Source organism: Trematomus bernacchii, unplaced genomic scaffold (genome assembly GCF_902827165.1).
Source record: "Trematomus bernacchii unplaced genomic scaffold, fTreBer1.1, whole genome shotgun sequence".
NCBI lineage: Eukaryota > Metazoa > Chordata > Actinopteri > Perciformes > Nototheniidae > Trematomus > Trematomus bernacchii.
This window is the reverse complement of record NW_022988050.1, coordinates 3,135,387-3,154,885: the sequence shown is the minus strand read 5'-3', so window position 1 is coordinate 3,154,885 and position 19,499 is coordinate 3,135,387. Positions and strand designations below refer to the sequence as shown.

Sequence of the window (19,499 nt, the reverse complement as noted above, 5' to 3'; positions counted from 1 at the left end):
AGATTTAAGGATTAGTGGTGGACAATGAGCGTCAAATAAATGAATTTAATTTTCTCCGAATGCTGTAGTCTAGGTAAAACTGTAGAAATGTCATAGTATAAGACGCGAAGAAGTCCTAGGTAATTAAGGGCATGTCTTGAAAACTGCCCTGTAAATAGGATGGTTTCTATGGGATCGCAAAGACATGCCATTGAGATAGGATAGGTAGCCTATTGGGATATGTAGACTCTGACTTCAGACACCTAATTATTTCTCAGCAAGTGACACCACAGATGAACCACAGGGCTGTAGATGTGTTTTAGGTGTTATTCGTTGCTCGATTTTGCCAATGGATCAACGGACCATCAGATGAACTCCTCATATGTCGTCATGATATTTTGTTGAAATTACGCTACAGCAAGTTCACACCCAGGGTCCGTCGGGAATTACCCCCCTGTGACTCCCTGGGAACAGTTAACTAAGCCAGCTGAGGCCTGGATTCACACATGTTCTCACATTATTGAAAATAAAAGTGTTAAAGATCAGAAGAAAGAAGCCAGTAAAATAACTTTTCCTAACCAGGCTCTCTGCCAGCCAGCCAGCCAGCCCATATAGACCAGTTATAATTAACGCTGAAGAAATCCCTGTAGCCTGGACTCTTGATGACAGTAAAATGAGAGGGAATCGTGTTGAAGGGGCTATATAAAGCTCTTCAGTGTCAAGCCGCATGTGGCTCTGTGGCTAACACTTTCACCAGTAAAAGTACTCCCTGTGATAGTATCACTTAAGATGGAGCTCTGAGGTCTATGTTATCTAACTACGCCTTTTTTCTGCATAGATGATGTTAGCTTCTACAAAGCAATTAAGCCCATCGTGTTACAGAAGGGCAACACAGTACAAATATAATGGCACTCTTTCTGACACACTGTTAGTGCAAATTCAAATGTATTTTATAGGTCATTAAACATAGACAAAGTAATCAGATGAACTCCGTTTTAATATGCACAATATATTTGTGTATTACTATAGAAGGTTTTGAAATAAGTCAAGACGAGTGCGAAAGTGTCAAGTATGAGCATTGATGTAATCCTAAATGAATGTATCAAGTGAGTTAAACATAGTTATACTTTAGAAGAACAATAATGTTACACATAAAGGGATATTAAAAGAATTAAGATATACAAACTACGTGTTTTTCTAAACACTTCACAAGTGTGATGGGAATGTATCCAGTGTCTTAGACATCTTTTTGTAGTTGTTGCCTAAATGGAAGAGACACAACCAAGCCCGTACCCAGGATTTCGTAAATACCGAGGTCCAAAACATGCTAGGGGAGCTCGGGGGCAGGCCCCCCTAAAAAAATGTGTGCACACAAAAGCATTTTACTCTGGGCTCAGCAGGTGAGAAACTAAAGAGGGGCTTCCACATGACCAGGCGTTGGTGCTGCCGGATTTGGCACCACCACTATAACTTTGTCCTGGATAGTCGTACTGTCACCAAAATCACACTGGTGTTTGCTGTTCACCTGTAGTTTGTGCACACAAAAGCATTTTACTCTGGACTCAGAATATATACATATATATATTTGTTTATTATTCTTTGCCTTTCAAAAGCATTACATCATTATTTACACAACACGAAAAGAACTTAATGTAAAGTATTTATTTCACCTTCCCTTATTATACATCCATGGGTACAAGTCCGGACTGCGGCTGTTTGTTGATAAATTGATGTTGTCTTCTTCTGTTTGCTTTAATGTAGGCTACTTAGTTGTGCAGCGCCCCCACCGCCAGTAAATGAAAGTACTACAAAGAACCCTGTTAATTATGTGCAGTTATTTCACAAGTTTTATTATATACACCTCTAAAAAAGGTCCAGGCCTCGGTGACCTCAATGGTGGGTACGGCCATGGACACAACAGCCTCGTCCTAGTACCCACGCTTGTCATCTTGTGCAATAACCAAGAGCCAACTGGTGTTGTCCATTAGCGGTAAAGGGTGCAAGTACACATCAAAAGACTTCAAATGGACACAGTGCTTTTAAACACAGGTTGGTGACATCCTCCTATCACTCATTAAGTTCAGCACATCCGCCTTTTTTATAGAAGACATATGAGATGACAAAGAAGGAAAAGTACAGGAGTAAATAATCACAGTGCTCAAACCACACATCAGAGGTGCAGACGACTTAGCTAATGTTTGCCAAAGAACTAGCACCCACCTAGGCTATCTAACAAAAATACTACATATAAACTGTTAAAGGTCAAGCACCCCCACACAGGTGTTTTCACTTGCCTAATTAGACTGTACACATGATGTCAGAGGGAAGTGAGAAAGATGTCAATCAAGCACAGCTGAACTTGCTCACACTGTCCTGGGAAGGGATCTAATTAGGCAACACCTGTGTGGGTGAAAAAGAGACAGAATCTGTGCGTTCCGATACTCATAATACCATTTTATTTTGTATGCCAAAAAATGTTTATTACAACCTAATACACTGAAAAAAACACCCAGATGACTTACTGCATTCGGATGCATTTTACATTATGCTAGCCTGCATGCGTTTCTGGCTATTATGACCCACAATCCTTTTGTGCAGAAGATGTATGAGCAAGAGGATCAAACTTGAAGGTGCAATACTATGACAAAGTAGCATGTCCCAACTGTATATACACTGAATGCAACAGACATACTTTGCAAAGCCAGGTTCAGTACTTTGTTCTACTTAGGTCTACTGAAAGTAAAGAGAACAATTATGTAATTTGGAACACAGCCATTATGTAAGTCACACTTGTAACATACGTATGACAACGTCCTCGCTTGACAAGGTACAATTTAGAGCACTTGCATAAAAAAGCATTAACATGGCAACACATTATGTACCTTGTCTTCTCTGTTACAGTAGGTGCCTCATATATCCTAATTCATGAAGCAACATGAATGGACAACCTGAGGGGAAACACAGGCTCTATCATTTCCTGGCTCCCCACCATTGGTAATTACCTGTGTTTGCCCAAAGGCCCCTCAGCGTGTTTTCGAGGAAGAGAGAAGGAAAGAGCAAGATAGAAAGAGTAGAATAGGCCTACTGTAATGTGTGTACACTTCTACAACAGCTTAGAGGCACACGCCATGAAATATTATTTACTTCTGTTATTTCATAATGATTATCCTCTTTTGCCATGTAAATATTTTTTAATAAGATTTTAATAGGTACGCTATCAATTTCCCCCGATGGATTTGATCAATAGTTTTCATATAAACGCAATAAATACAATCCACATAGTGTGAGTGTTATTGTATAGTGCTGAGGTTCAAACATATCGAATGTCAAGTTGTTGGAGCTAAGAGTTATTCTGTGGCACGCAAAGCACCTATAAAATTACATTTGAGATATTGAGGAACATCTAATCCAATATAATACTTCTATAAATCAACGTAGCATGTTGTAAACGGCATCAACAAATGAAAGTATTCACTCTAAGGTGGTTTCGAAGGGCTTTGAGTACCACAAACTAAACTCTAGTGAGCCCCATTTATTTGGTTTAAGCTACAACCAATAGTTTCAAACTTAAGCAACCCATGCACTAACTGAGAGGAAAAATAGAAGTCAGCAAAACTGAGTTTCTCTCAGCAGTGAAGTCATGAGAACAGACACAGAGCTGCGACTAAAAGTCTCTCTGGTCTCCCCAGGGGTAGAGTCAAATCTGTCAGCACCCTTGTCTAATGCAGTTCTCAATGGAAGGCAACAGGGAAAAGATACCTCTCCCCAAATACACCTTCACATACACATACACACGCACACCTCACACCCTCCATCCCCAGCCTACCTTGACTATGCCAGGCTGCATGGATCCTCTCTTGTTGGCTGGCATCGCTCAGTCCCAGGACACAGACCTCGCTCTAGCCAGGACGACGTCTCCAGTGTCAGGCAGAATGAGGGTCTTTGTTGCCGCAGACTCAATACAGGACCTTCATCTCGCAGAAGTAGTTGGGGAGGTTTGATATGGAGAACAGTATCCCTTTTAACATGATGGCTGCAAAAGTGGAAAGGAGAGACTGAGAAAAGCTCTGCAGGCTGTGTTTGGGTAGATGCATTCATATTAAAAATACTTTATTTTCAATAACACGTGGCTTGTGTAGTTTCTACAGTTATGTTTGTTTTTAATCTCTCAATAATAGCACCAATATTCAAAAACGTTGAATTGGACTTGGTCTCACACATTAAAATATTTATCTGCTGTCTCTTAGGTCTTGAATGTTTTCTATAAATGTTTTTGCTTTTCTTTCCATCTCTAAAAGGTGGGACCTAACAAACAAAATAACCTGTTGAAAGGCAGTGAACTGACATAGAAAACAGATAACAGATAACAGTGCAGTTAACCACACAAATGAATGAAAGGGTGGTTACATAAGACAACAAAGCGTTTCACTGTACGCCATTGAATAGATACTTGTTCAAAAAGGAGAGTCATTTGCAATATGAAAAGGCTCACGTAATTAAACTTACCTGACAGTAAAATATACTTCTTGCCTTGCCTGAAGTCAGCTAGCTAAATAGCTGTGTTTACCTAGCTTAATGTATGCAAATGCTAGTTAGCTAAATGACAGTTGGGTTACACAATTGAGAGCTAGACACGTGCCAGGTCTAGCAAATACGTAATTCGTAATTATCTTCAATTTGGTTAGGGTTCAGTCAGTGCATGATAACCTCTGACTTTGTGCAGGGCTTTAACTCCTAACTTTGTAAAGTGCGACCTCTTGTGAAATTGTTAAATCACTACTCTGCTGCCGTTGAGCGTTGAGCGCTCTCCAACCAATCAGCGCAAAGAACACTGGAACGTCCACAGATCAACCAATGAACGCTCATGTCTTTTACAGCAAAGATGGCGTTCTTTGTATTGTGAAGCGGAGGAGCTACAGAAAAACTAATACATTTTATGTTTTGAACAACTAAAAAAGTCAGGTAAGCATCACATTTATAAATAATTTGACTTAGTTTGGTCTCATTAACCGTGGCATACGTGGATTTTCGCACCCAGCAAAACAACTTTCTCTAAATGTATTAGTCAATGAATGGCATCGGCAGCTAACAGCTAACGTTACTTAGCCAATATATGAATAACGAGTAAGCTACACTGAGTGGTATGGCAAACAGAGGTTTGAAGCCAAATAGCTTTAATGGCACTCGTATTCAAAATGTTGAGTAATTTTACAATTGTTTGCTCGTTTATACCAGGATGAAAGTGGTCAATCTGAAGCAAGCCATTCTGCAGGCATGGAAGGAGCGATGGAGTGACTACCAGTGGGCCATAAACATCAAGAAAAACTTTCCAAAGGGAGCAACATGGGACTACCTAAACCTTGCAGGTAAGAGGAGAGATTCCCTAGCCCTAATGCTAATTATTTAGTTTACACCGGTGACTTTTTGTGAGTTATATAGTGGCGTTACATGCTGTTTGTGTGTTGCAGAGGCCCTGATGGAGCAGGCGATGATTGGTCCATCTCCCAACCCCCTTATTTTGTCTTACCTTAAATATGCCATCAGTTCCCAGGTGAGCAAAAAGCAGTGTTTTTCTTATGGTGTAACTGAGCTGTGTGCAAAACCGTGTATGTTAATCGTAAAATTGTTAACATACCTTCTCTCTCCTTAGATGGTGTCTTATTCCAGTGTGCTTACAGCCCTTAGCAAGGTAATGTATACTAGATGAAAATGACAGCGTTCATTTTACTATCTATGATAGGTTTTCATTAATATGTCTTTGTTTTGATAGTTTGATGACTTTTCTCGGGAGCTGTGTGTCAAATCCCTGTTGGAGATAATGGACATGTTCTGCCATCGTCTCAGGTATGCGAAATTATCCATGGCACTGTGTCTTTCTCTATCATTATTTAAGATCTCCCATCCTTAATAATAAATAGGTTTTGTTTTGTTTTTTTAATGAAAACATTTTGTTTTTTTAATGTAAACATGATTAGATTACGTTTATTTATATCTTGCGTAGACATTTGTTGTTCCTATTTTTCAAACTTATGTCAGATAACTTGCCACAACGCATTCAGAAAACCACTGAATGTGAAATGAAGTTATTGTTTCACAAGTTAACCTTTTTATTAAAGTGTACTTATATATAATAACTCATAGTGAGCAGCCCAGGAAGCTTGAGCTTGCAATATGTTTTATTTAAGCCTTATGTTTACATTTTTACTGTGTGCCTACATGTTTGCTTTTTAAAAGAAATAGTACAGTTTTGAAAAATCTTCTAATTTAAAATAACTCATCTCTTGACTGTAAAGCTGTCACGGCAAAGCAGAGGAATGCATTGGGCTGTGCCGGGCTCTGCTGGGCGTGGTGGTGTGGCTGCTGCAGGGCTGTGCCTGGTACTGTGAGAAGCTGAGAGAACTGGGTCCATCAGCCAGCACAGAGGCCAGTCTGAGAGCCTGCCAGGAGAGGCTGCACACCCTGATGAACAGCTCCAAGAACAGAGCACTGGTTCACATTGCTCGGCTGGAGGATCAAGGTGAGACGATTGTGTGTGTGCATAGGACTGAGCAAAACGCAAATGGGTGAAACTACATATAGTTTTCCCTAAGAGATAGATTTCTCTGTGGTTAACAAAGAGCTTTAGTTACCAGTGATTGTCTGGAAACATTAAGGTGTATATATTTGTATAAGATGTCCTCAGATTTGATGTTATAAACCAAGTCCTATGCTTAAAAAAAATCTCAAAACTTATTGTTATGAGTTGGGAATCTAATATATATTTGTCCCCAGGTTCCTGGAGCAACGTGGAGCAATCAGTGCTGAGAGTAACGGAGGGCCTCAGCAGTGTAACTAACCAGACACTGAGGACTAAACTAGAGGAAAGCTTGTCACTAGTAAAAGGGTAAATATTTCCACTTTATTCCTACATTTTAAGCACACATTTCTATTGAACTCTGTTTTGATGCTACTCAGCCTGTACCTTGAAAAACAACTTGTCTCTCTGTCCTCAGAATTCCCATGATGCTGTCTGAGCAGAGTGAGCCTACGTTTCATCCCTCCTTCCCATCGGTCCACGCCTTCATCATGCTGGAAGGGACCATGAATCTGACGGGGGAGACACAGCCGCTGGTGGAGCAGCTGATGATGATCAAGAGAATGCAGGTAAACATGTAATAGCATTGAAATGTAATGTTAACCCTTTCTTAAAATACTTGGTGGATTCCAATAAAGGGGAAAGGAAGTCTCTTCATTCTTGGAAATTCATTTAGAATCATTCCAGTAAACACTTCCCAGTGTCATGTGTTTCCATAGGCATTTTAAAAGGGAAGAGAGAGAAAGTAAGTTCTTTGAAATAAGTGTTTATTTTTGCCTTTGCCTGGAAATGTTGCTGTTGCAAGAATTCAGGCATAATTCAAAGAAAATCGAGCCCTTGCCGTAACTTGGAAGAGATAGACACACTTTTTATTTAGCTGAAGGTTCCCTAATACACAAGCTAGATATAATGTGGTATGTCATTCTTCGTGTATTTTCTTTTCTTTTATTAAAAGTCTTCTCAAATGATCTGTCCTCCACAGCGAGTCCCTACTCCCCTTTTTGTCCTGGAGATCTGGAAGGCGTGCTTCACCGGCCTCATCGAGTCACCAGAGGGCACAGAGGAGCTCAAATGGACTGCCTTCACATTCCTCAAGGTAATCCACACTGTATATAGAGTGAAATAAGCTAAAAAACAGTTGTGAGCAAATTACACAAGTGTTGGTGAATCTGTCGACATGCACCTTAATGAGAATACTTTATTTTTACTAGATCCCACAAGTTCTGCTCCGACTAAAGAAGTATCCTCCGAGTGACAAAGGACAGGTACAAGAATAATTTCCCTCATGTCATGTTTTAAAAAAGCAAATCACTGATAACTTTTTTTTAAAACATATTCATGTATCTTCCAGGACTTCATGGATGATGTGAATATAGCGTTTCAGTATTTACTCCAACTCACACCATTACTGGACAAAGCTGATCAGAGATGCAAGTAAGTACCCTAAAATCTCAGTAATCTGATTTTAAAAGACATTTTAGATAAAAAGCAAGCTAAATGCCTGGTAAGACAGCACCATGATGCTTATCACTTTCCCTGTGCTTCTTCACATAGTTGTGACTGCCTCGGCATGCTGCTGCAGGAGTGCAACAAGCTCGGTCTGCTGTCGGATTCAAACACAACCTGCCTCACGTCAAAACGGTACGAGGTCCCATCTCATGATGAACATGGTGTCTAGAAATAAAAGTTTTCTCTCTCAGAGGCAGTGTTGTTCACCATATTCATACAATCCACCCTATCCCCCATCCCTTGCACCCCCTCTCTCCTCCACTCCTCCCTTTCTTTCCCTCTTCCCCTTGCACATTTGATTCAGGGCCGTGGGCAGGGAGTTTTCCCCGAGGTTAAAAACGGCAGAAAATGCTAACATCCAGCCCAACCCCGGTCTCATCCTGCGAGCTGAGCCCACTGTCACCAATATTCTCAAGGTAGAGCACCATAATGTGATCTAAACTGTACAGGGCATCCTCACTGTATTGTATAAAATTAGTTACGTGCTGAGATGTATAAAAGTGGCTTTCAAAAATCACATCATTAAATTACACACTTTGAAATTAATCACGTATACTTTTTTTTAAAGTAATTTTTCATATACATTTTTTGTGTATTTATATTTATTTTAACAATAGTTTTAAAAATGTTTAACTGCTAATTTATTTGACTAATTCCTAACTAAATTCCTCTTACTGTGTTAATGTATACACCAAAGCATGTGTAAACCTACTTGGCAATTAACCTGATTCTGATTGTTAAAAATAACAAATTGACATAATGTATTCCTTTTTAATTCCTCAGACAGTAGATGCAGACCACTCCAAGTCGCCTGAGGGTCTTCTGGGGGTCTTGGGTCACATGTTGTCTGGAAAGAGCCTAGATCTGCTCCTGGCAGCAGCAGCAGCCACTGGGAAACTCAAATCCTTCGCCCGGAAGTTCATTAAGTGAGTATAAGAGAAACAGTGAAGACAAAATCCCCCTTTTTAGTCACCGGAATCATGACTCAAACAAATGTGACCTGCTTAATAATTCATAACCTCATGAAAGGGTGGATACGCAAGTTGACGTAAGAAGTGGGTTTTAAACGAGATGTTTCATAATGTGTGTTCTTTTTTTTTTTTCCTCTTTGTTGTAGGCTTAATGAGTTTCCCAAGCACATCAGCGGCGAAGGATGTGAGTTTAAAAAAGATTGACGTGTTCCAATTTGGGAAATTCTGAGATATTGCTTATTAAATGACACACTAACATTGAGGAGTTTTCCCTCCTTCAGCCAAATCGGCGTCAGTGCGGGCCCTGCTCTTCGACATCTCCTTCCTCATGCTCTGCCATGTGGTGCAGACATACGGTTCTGAGGTTAGTTCATTAATAGCAATTCAAGCTTGTCAGAAGAAGTATTTTGTGTACATCTTTACGGACAATCAGCCTGCCCTTTCAGTGTTTAACCACAAGATGTCCAGAGAGGGCTGTGCAGCATCACTGAACTGAATTGTATAGATTAATCTGAACCATGTCGTCTGTCCTCTTTGAACGGTTAGGCCTACATTCAAACAGCTCATGGTTGTCCTATGCATCTTGTTTCAGGTGATCCTGTCAGACCCCAGCCCTTCAGGCGAGACGCCCTTCTTTGAAACGTGGCTGCAGACGTGTATGCCTGAAGAGGGAAAGACTCTGAACCCAGACCACCCCTGCTTCAGACCCGAGCCCGGCAAGGTGGAGAGTCTAGTCACCCTGCTGAACAACTCCTCAGAGATGAAACTAGTGTAAGAGATGTTAACCCTGTGAATGCTTTATCTGCTTTACTGTCTTGTCAATTCACATACTTTATCTCATGAATTACTATTTTCATACTACACATTTTTCTGGGTTACGTTTGGATACATTTTTGAGGGACCTCTGAAGAACATCTTACACTGTTAGTTACACTATGACAAAAAATGGCAGCCATATTTTCATTTTCACCGACCAAAAGGTAATTTAAAATAAATAGTTGAACCATAAACATAGATCTCACTGCTAATGGTAGCACTGTTTGCCTTTTTTCTGTATGTCACAGTTGTAGGAGCTTCTGATGTAACCTTTATGCAACAGACAGGCAGACCATTCAAATTCTCTTAAAACGTTATTACCGTGCACATTAATTGTGCACTGATAATTGAGTCATTGAAACTATAAAGGTTTATTCTGATAAATCATGCGCGCAGTACGTTGGTGTTTCTTCGTATTACTTTCATATTCCTTGAAGTTGTTTTTAAGGAAACAATGCTCTGAATAAGGAACTTCCTTTTGACATTTGTGTGTTGTGACAGTCAGGTGAAATGGCATGAAATCTGCCTCAGCACTCCTGCAGCTATCCTGGAAGTTCTGAATGCGTGGGAGAATGGAGTTCTCTCCGTGGAGGCAGTGCAGGTCTGTTCAACTTCAATCTTTATGTTGTGACGTGGGTGTTTCTCACTCAGTGCTCAGTACAGGTAATTTCCACATATCAATATCTCATTTCCACATATCAATATTTAATGTTGTAGTTAAACTCATTACTCAAGGTTTTTATGATATATTCAGTGGAAACTGATGAGTAACATTTTGTTAGAACTTGCAACAGCAGTGACGCCCTGTAGATGTAGATACTTCCCTTTTTACTTTACTATTCCATTCAAGTTTTTCTATCATGCAATGTAGAAGGATGCCGTTTTAGTCGGAAGCCTGTTCCCTTTGCCCATACTCCGCGTTTCTCTAACTGCATCCTTCCTCTTTCCTTGCTGCTGTCCTCTGTTTGTAAGTGTAGAAGATCACTGACAACATCAAGGGGAAGGTTTGCAGCATGGCGATCTGTGCGGTGGCCTGGCTGGTGGCCCACGTCAGGATGCTGGGGAGGGACGAGAGGGAGAAGCCCCAGACGATGATCCGGCAGCTTGTGACACCGCTGTATGCGGAAAACACTCTGCAGTTTTATAATGAACGGTACAAACAACGTGAAACACACACTTAAACTTCACCACCACCGCACATTACAGGGCTGTACTGAATAGTTTTAAGTTATAAAGCTGCATTCTGTTTAAAACTGGTATTCGCACAGTTGCAAATACAAAATAGGCTACACCAATATTATTAGTATTTTAATATTTGTAGAATTTAGATTTCAGTGCCTGCTGTGTGGGATTGGTCCCACCCGTATGATCCAAAGATTTCCATTATCATGAGAGCTTTGTAAGATACTAAAATCAATGTTTATGGAACAAAAGATATATGTAATTATTTCTAAAACCCAAATTTACAAAATATTGAACTTTAATCCATGTTTGTTGATACTAGTCTTTCACTGCAGTTCTCCTGCTTTTTGCACACAAAGGAGTCACACACTGACTGGTTAAATTCATTAGAGTAGATGGAACAAAAACAAAAAACTAATTTTATTATATTAAGCGTTTATTTTATTATATATTTAGGGTTGATGACGTCCTTAAATAAGACAACAGACATTGATTAAAGCTTCAAATGTCAGAAAGAAAGACATTCAAAAATCCTTATAGCTTATCCAGATCTCCAGACCATTACTTCACAGATTAACACTGATGTCCTCTCTCTCCCCCCAGCGTGATCATTATGAGTTCCATCATGGAGCACATGTGTGCCGACGTCTTCCAACAGACGGCCGCCACCCTGCGCCCCCCCATGGAGGGCCAGGAGCCGATCCCCTACCGCAACCTGCTGCCGGCCAAAGACCCGATCCACATGGCCCTCAGCAAGCAGTTCCAGACGGTGCTGCGCAAAGGCTGGGTGGACAGCCGCGCCCTGCATCTGTTTGAGAGCCTGCTCAACATGGGAGGGGTCTTCTGGTTCACCAACAACTTGGTCAAGGTAAGAGGAAAAGAAAATATCTTGATGATAGTTAGGAAGTGGTTTTTAATCATGTTTCAAATGTTCTTTATATTGATGTATTTGTTGTGTCGTTTGAATCCAATGTCTGTATTGTCTAAGTTTCTATCAAATGTTTGGCAGAAATGAAATGATCAATTATTAATTTATTCTCAAATAAGGCAAGGCAAGTTTATTTATTCAGCACCTTTCAACACAAGGCAATTCAAAGTGCTTTACAAAAAGACATTAAGAGCATTAAGAAAACATATTATAAAATGGCATTTAAAAGCAAAGATATAAAACATGAATAACAAAGGTACATGAATAAAAGTTACAGTGCAGTGTGAGATACACACATCTGAAATGTTTAATAAGATGTCATTTCCTTTTGCTTACTTCCTTAGATGAATCCACCCATTGGAAATGTTGCTTAATGACACTATTAGTAATCATAAACTCTTCATGATACCTTTTTTTTTAGGATGATTTAAAAGGCAATATTGTGCTGTCATAGGTCCTTGCAAAGAGAACTTGACTATCGGGGTTCTTACGGTCATTAAAAACCTGGAAAAGTCATGGAAATTCAAAATGCTAATTTCAGGCCCTGGAAAAGTTCTGGAAAACAATATTTTTCCCAAAGTTTTGGAAAAGTCATGGAAATGTAACTAAAGTTGCATCAAATATAATTTATATTTTATCTAATCGCCGAAATAGTAATACTATAATGATAATAAATACTGTATCGTAATGAAACATAAGATGGCATTTAACTGACGAGGTATTTTGCTGGTGAGAGATTTGAGTTGCTTTAGCGTGTAGAAGCTAGTAAGCCTACTATTTGATTTGTTTTAGATAGGCACAACATGTTTCATATGCAGACCTTATTTTCCTGTTCCATGTTAAAATAAACAATTTTCAGTGGTACCGCTGAGAAAGAGTAATTTCTTTGGTCATGGAAAATTAGGTAAAGGTCATGGAAAAGTCATTGGTGAAAAAGTGTATGAACCCTGGACTATATATTAACCAGATTACTTAATGTGTGTAATCGGATCTCTGTGTTGTACTTCAGGAGCTGCTGAAGGAGACTCGTCAGGAGTGGGCTGACCGGGTGGTGGAGCTGCTCTACAGCATCTTCTGCCTGGACACTCAGCAGATCACGCTCACCCTGCTAGGCACCATCCTGCCCGACCTGCTCACTGACTCCGCCCACTGGGCCAGCCTGGCAGACCCCCCGGGGAAAGCACTGGCCAAGTAAGAGAAACCTAACACTTAGATGTGATGGACAACCGTGTTTAATGGCGATTTGGGATCTGGTGTTAACTTGAATCTCTTGAATCCTCCTCAGGTTGTCTGTGTGGTGCGCACTCAGCTCTTTCTCCTCTCACCACAAAGGCTCGTTCTCAGCGCGCCAACGCAAAAGGCAGCGAGAAGATATCGAGGTAAAAACAGACACACAAAATCATGTATCAACCATAAGACCTGCGTAATATTAAGATATATAACCACCACGGCCCCTGGTAGACCCCCACACACACACAACAACACAGACTATAACACTCAACAAATTACACCAATTATGTGCAATATATATATATGCCGTTAATAACTGTGCAATATATACCTATGCATGCTTCTACGTAACATTAAGCTGTCTTTGGCTCTTTTCTGCTGTAACCATGTACATTTCCCCTCTGTGGGACTAATAAAGGTATCCTGATTCTGATACTAATCTTCAGTGTGAGAAACAGAGAGGTTGAAATGTGCAATTACTATTATCTTATCCCTCATTGTTTAAATATTTGTCTAAAACAATGTAGTCTAACTACAGATATGAGCTAATAGCTCTATCTGGCATGAAACACCTCTTTTTGAGATGAATGTATTTCAATGCATGGTCCTTGTTTAATGAAGACATGATACTATATTTTATTGCCCGCAGGACTACAACAGCCTCTTTCCCTTGGATGACACTCAGCCCTCTAAACTAATGCGCCTGCTCAGCAGCAATGAGGACGAGCCGGCTGCCCTTTCCAGTCCAGGTCAGTCTATTAATGTCTGGGTTTTAATACACTTGAATTATGAAGCCGGTGGCCTCTCAGTCGTTTGGCTTTCTAACAACCTGTTACCAGCGAGTTGCTTCTTGTGAGTGCTTTTAGCTAAATCAGAAAAGCATAAATAAGCTCAGGCTGTCATTAAGCATCTGTTTTAACCGTCAGCAGGTTCAGACTTGAGCTCTGCAGTTTAATGTGAAGTGTTTGGCTTTGAATCATTCAGTACTATACAGGAGGGAGAGTGCTTTTGAGAACAATAGAAGCATTGTGGTTTCAAATTGTGCTTAAACTAATTACTATTTTCATTTTCTATTCGTTTCGCAATTATTTAATACGTTTTCAGGTCTTTTAAATGTCAGTAGTGATGAAAAATGCCATAATAAAATATCTTTTTTGTCAAAGGAGAGCAGGGAAAATACAAAGTATTCACATTCAAGAAGCTCAAAACTGAGACTTAAAGGTGGGGAAGGTAATTTTGGAGAAACCAGCTCGAGCGCTAGAATTTGAAAATAGACAACCGAAAAAAATCTGCCACTTCCTTCAGACTTCCTTACGGCCCGTCCACACAGCGGCGTGCGTTGTCGCTTGCCGGCGGGCATGTGTGAAGCTAGACCAACAACCAATCACCTGAATCTCCCGCCCCGGACACACAAGCAGCGGTTTGATTGGCTAGAGCTTGTACTGGCATATGATTCGATTGGCTGACGCTTCCGTCGAAGCTTCAAAAGTTGAACATTGCTCAACTTTTGCAGCGAGCAACGCTACGCTTCGCTCCCACAATGCAGTTCGGCGAAGCGTGACGTCACCCCATTCAAAGTGAATGAGTTGAAGCTTTAACGCACGCCGCTGTGTGGACGGACCGTTACAGAGCCCCTCCTCCAACACACACGAACGCGCACATGACCAATGAGGGCACGAGATAAGTTTGTGCACAGATGGAAGGCTGACAGGCAGGTAGGCCGTCCAGATGATTGGTCATGCTTTTTACAGCGCCACGGCTTCCACAGATAACATTTTTTTTAATGTATTTGTTGTCAAAGCATTTGATATATTCATTGCTATCGGGATGTTAAGAGCATTCCATGGAATATAACAAGTGTTTCTGAAATAAATTACATACCTCACCTTTTAGTTTATTTTCTTTGTTAAAAAATGACTCAAATTCAACTTTTTTTAAAGCTTGTTGGTGATTTATGTAATAGCTGACTTCTTATCTCCAAACCTTTAGCTCTTTCTCCAAACTGCTCTTATCAGCCTGATCAGTGTTTGTTACAGCTACGTCAAAATAATTCCGAAACAGGGCGTTAAGGATCGGTGTGTTGCATGACATAGGAAGAAATGCATGAGTCTGAAAACTGGGGGAGTTGTAGTGGTTTTTTTTATCCAAAGTCTAATGAGATGAAAATCGAGTCATTTCAGGCTGATCCTCCCATCAAGGAGTGTTTGATGGAATATATGCTATATGCTATATATTACTTCTAAAGATAATTAAAAAGATTTTGGCATATTGTAGTTACTTTTGGTTTTGAAATGTGTCTAAGAAGGTTATTTAAGGAACAAACGTAGATTATGAAAGAGAGCCCTGGAGGGAATCCTTTTAGACTTTCACAATCTCTAGTCCAGACATTTTGTCACCCCCAACAGAAAACTTGTGGATAATCACAACTTCCCTGTTGATTTTCTGTTGTTTTGCATTTGTTTTTTCCCCATGTGACAGAGTCAAATGGAAACAAAACTAAAACTGCTGTATCTCACATCATGTGTTTCCTCATAGGAGACCGGTCTATGAGCAGCTCGCTGTCTGCCTCGCAGCTGCACACCGTCAACATGAGGGACCCTCTCAACAGAGTCCTGGGTGAGAACTCTCTCTGTGCTAAACATCCACACACTTATAATTACCCCAAAATGCCCTCCTTTTACAATGGATACCCATGCCAACGTTCAAGTTGTATCACTTTCAACATCATAATAATCATTCCATAAATGTTGCTTTAAAAATATCTGTATTTTGGACATTTTAATTGAACTTTGAATGTCGAACTCATTTTATTATTTTTGTGTTTGGCTTTAAGGGGCCCTATTATTATATTCTATAGGTCTGTGTGCATGTAAATGGTCTGCAAAGGCTAAAATCCCACATAGTGACTTCACTAACACTTGGGCTTCTATTTGCTATGAATCTGAAAAATAGCATAATAGGGCCCCTTTTAAGGATGCCGATCTAGATCCCTCCGCTTCGCGTCGGGCTCCTGATCTGCCTGTCGGTGTTCTTTTACCCATAATGACCGCGTCGCTGCACATTATCCCGCTTATTACATGGCCACATTCTCAACAAAGTAACGATATGACTCCCAATATTAATTGAAATGCTTTTATTGTTTTAGAAAATGTTTTTAATGATTAAAAACATAGTTGTAACTGATTTAAAATGACATTCATCCGCTACGAAAAATAGTCCATTGTTGATGTTTGAACTAGGCTGTTGCAACGGCAGGAACTGCTTCGATATCAACTAACTCTGTGCATGTTAGCATTTGAGCCTTAGCTGTAATTAACATTAACCTGAACGTTTCCATTAATAGTACAATGTGACATGGTGAATGGGAAATCTTTAGGGATATTGAGATCAACGTTTCTGTCCTCGATCCTCTCTCCTTGCGGGGGTTTCGCAGATGACACATCTGAAAGCACAATTCCCAACATGTAAAAAAAACGGGAAACAATATTGCCACAGCTGTATCGCTACTGCTAATGTGTGTGTAAGGACAGACAACATGGAAAGGCTCTGACCCGATGTGCTGCTATTTCCTGGGTTGGAGGACAGGATGTTGCTCCATTTCTCCCTTTCGGTTATTGTTTGAGCCCAGTAACTCTTCAGGCTGCTCTCGCACCTGTGCCCAGTCACAGACATGATCTCTTTTGATCCAAGACCAGCCTGTCAAACCTTGGAAAGGTTCTTGATATCCCTGCCCTAATGCCCAAGTAACTGGCAACTGAATAGGTTTTGCCGTTTGAGGTCTGGACCGTTGCATAAAAGGACCGCAGCTGCGTGTTCAGGGTTTCTGCTCCATAGCTGTCAAACTCTGTTGGTTCTTTTTTTTCAATCAACCAGTCTTTAAATAGTTTCATAGCCCATAATGTGTTCCGTTTTGTATTCAATTCATGCCTGTCCTCTTCAATTTGGTCTTCAATTTGGTCAAAAGGATGATATCTTTGGTTTTTTACTTCCATATCTAAATAACTTTTACATAAGATGATCTGTTGGGTTTTTTATGTTTGTTTATGTGGCAATGTGTGTTTGTGTGTGGACCCAGCAAATAATAATAATAATTATAATAGATTACATTTGTATAGCGCCTTTTAAAGGGACCCAAGGCCGCTTTACATGGTAAACAAACAAACGCAATTAAATAAATAGCAGTAGGAGTGGAAGCAGGGGGACTGTGATGGGTTAGGGGTCAAAGGCCATGGTGAACAGGTGAGTTTCTAATGATGACTTGAAGATGTCAGGAAAGAACAGTCAATGCTCATTCTAATGCTAATGCTAACAAAGACAGTACAATAATTCAAACCACCTTCTCTCTTCTCCTCAGCCAACCTGTTCCTCCTCATTTCCTCCATCCTGGGCTCCAAGATGGCCGGACCTCACACCCAGTTTGTGCAGAGTTTTATGGAGGAGTGTGTTGAGTGCCTGGAGCAGGGGAGCCGGGGGAGCATCCTGCAGTTCATGCCCTTCACGATGGTGAGTTACCGTCCGGCTGGGAGGGAAGAGAAACCGGGGTGGGAGCTGGAGACAGATAGAGATAAGGAGGGGAAGGTTACATCACACATTACTGGGAAAGGGTTTGGTCTTTCTTCATAAAAAAGTGTGTCTCCAAGGGCCATGCTCCGAATTTGATCAATGTGTGTGTTTGGAACAAGTCGAAGGGACACGTCACTGCTAATTTCAATATACATATTGTCTCTCCTCTCTTCTTTGCATTGCTGTTTTGGTTTGCAGACTGTTGAGATGTCGGCCGTAGAGATGTCTGCTTTCTTTTGAATATAATATAACTAAATGACCTTTGGCTTGTGGTGCCGAGTGCCTGTCTTTCCAAATCATAACCAGTTACTTAAGATAATCCACAGATCTTGTTGTGAGCAGTTTCACGTGGGAACTATTTTCCTTCTAACAAACTACACCCACAAACCATATTTCCCTGCAGTAGAAAAAGCGTGTGTTTACTTACGGACAAGAGGCTGGTGCTTTTTCTTTGGTATGTGTGGGTAGAAATAAATGAGTTCCTGCTTGAAACTGCTTACAATAATGTATTTGGATCATCTTGACTCACCGGGTCATGATTTCTAGAAAGAGAAATTGCTGACTAGTTTTTCAAATGTATTTTTTTATCTCTTTGATCACCATGTGAATGCCATCTAGTTTTGTTTTATGCAAGAGACAGCTGATGTCAACAGTATGAAACATTCTCACTCCCCCGCAATAGAGGAATGGGTAGATGTGGTTCATGAGATATTCATAACGGAAAAAATACTTCTTCTCCTCGCCTACAAATGAATAGATTTCTCAGCTAAAGAATTATATATATAGATTTATAGAGTTGACAAACGTCTAATCATCAGCTGACACCCAGTTACACTGACAACAGAAAAGGTTGCTTGGATTCCTAACCAAAATATTATAATGATTTTCTTTGATTTAAAACTTGCTGGAATATCCATAACTATGTTAATGTACTCCATTGTTGCTTTACATACCTCTGTTAATGTATATAGATCAGGGACATATTGCTCCTTTATTTCAAATCCCATAACTCCCAGTAACTTCTTTACTGTTTCATTGTTACTGTAGAGATGTTCTTAGCGATCTTTTAGATAAACTCTCTACAGAATATAGATGGATAAATAACGCTACGCATTTAGTAAGATGGAAAATGTGTATTTTTAGGTGTACAGATCAATGGTCAAAGCTTGCCTTGTGCAACATTAGAGCCAGTGAAATCTTACTTCAGACACACTATAGCTTGATCAAATCTGTATATGTCTCTCTGTGCATCCAGGTTTCGGAGCTGGTGAAGCTGCAAGCTCTGGCCAAACCTAGAGTCGTGCTGGCCATCACCGACCTGACCCTGCCGCTGGGGAGGAGAGTCGCTGCCAAAGCCATCTCTGCCCTGTAAACTGTGGGTTTCAATTAACCTCAGGACCAAATCAAAGCATTGGCCTTGTTGGTGAAGTACAACCAACGGTAGAAAAAACAAAAAAGACTCTTTAATATTTCATCTTTTGATGCGAGTAGCTCTGGATCCTCCATTTTGAGGAATTTTTGTTGGAAAATACCTTGTTTATGTCTTTTTCACACTTAAAGAAATGTGTAAATATATTTTAAAATAAAAAAAAAACACTGAAGATAGTCTGTTTCTGCTTGCCATACTCCTTTTTACATCGTTAAAGGTCACCTATTATGCAAAATCCACTTTTTCATGTCTTTTCTACATCAACATGTGTCCCCTCTGTGTAAAGAGATTCTGAAAGTTTCAGGAAAAAAGATTCTC

The 19,499-nt window shown here is 40.2% G+C and overlaps 1 protein-coding gene across 2 annotated transcripts; it reads left to right on the top strand.

Moving 5' to 3' along the window:
* Positions 1-4,810: 4,810 nt before the first annotated feature.
* Positions 4,811-19,357, top strand: med24 (mediator complex subunit 24). 2 transcript variants are annotated; one of them, XM_034119496.1, is made up of 26 exons: positions 4,811-4,941; positions 5,215-5,345; positions 5,448-5,530; positions 5,630-5,668; positions 5,750-5,823; positions 6,273-6,496; positions 6,751-6,862; positions 6,972-7,122; positions 7,536-7,649; positions 7,765-7,818; positions 7,905-7,987; positions 8,108-8,194; positions 8,379-8,478; positions 8,846-8,988; positions 9,180-9,217; positions 9,315-9,397; positions 9,626-9,804; positions 10,351-10,450; positions 10,827-11,002; positions 11,635-11,899; positions 12,969-13,150; positions 13,245-13,338; positions 13,839-13,938; positions 15,725-15,805; positions 17,544-17,692; positions 19,008-19,357. In XM_034119496.1, exons 2-26 carry the CDS (start codon positions 5,216-5,218, stop codon positions 19,122-19,124), a joined length of 2,958 nt encoding a protein of 985 aa, XP_033975387.1. In that variant the 5' UTR covers positions 4,811-4,941; position 5,215; the 3' UTR covers positions 19,125-19,357. The 2 variants fall into 2 exon arrangements, with proteins under 2 accessions (XP_033975387.1, XP_033975386.1); XM_034119495.1 differs by having other exon boundaries at positions 9,177-9,217.
* The last annotated feature ends 142 nt before the right edge of the window (positions 19,358-19,499 follow it).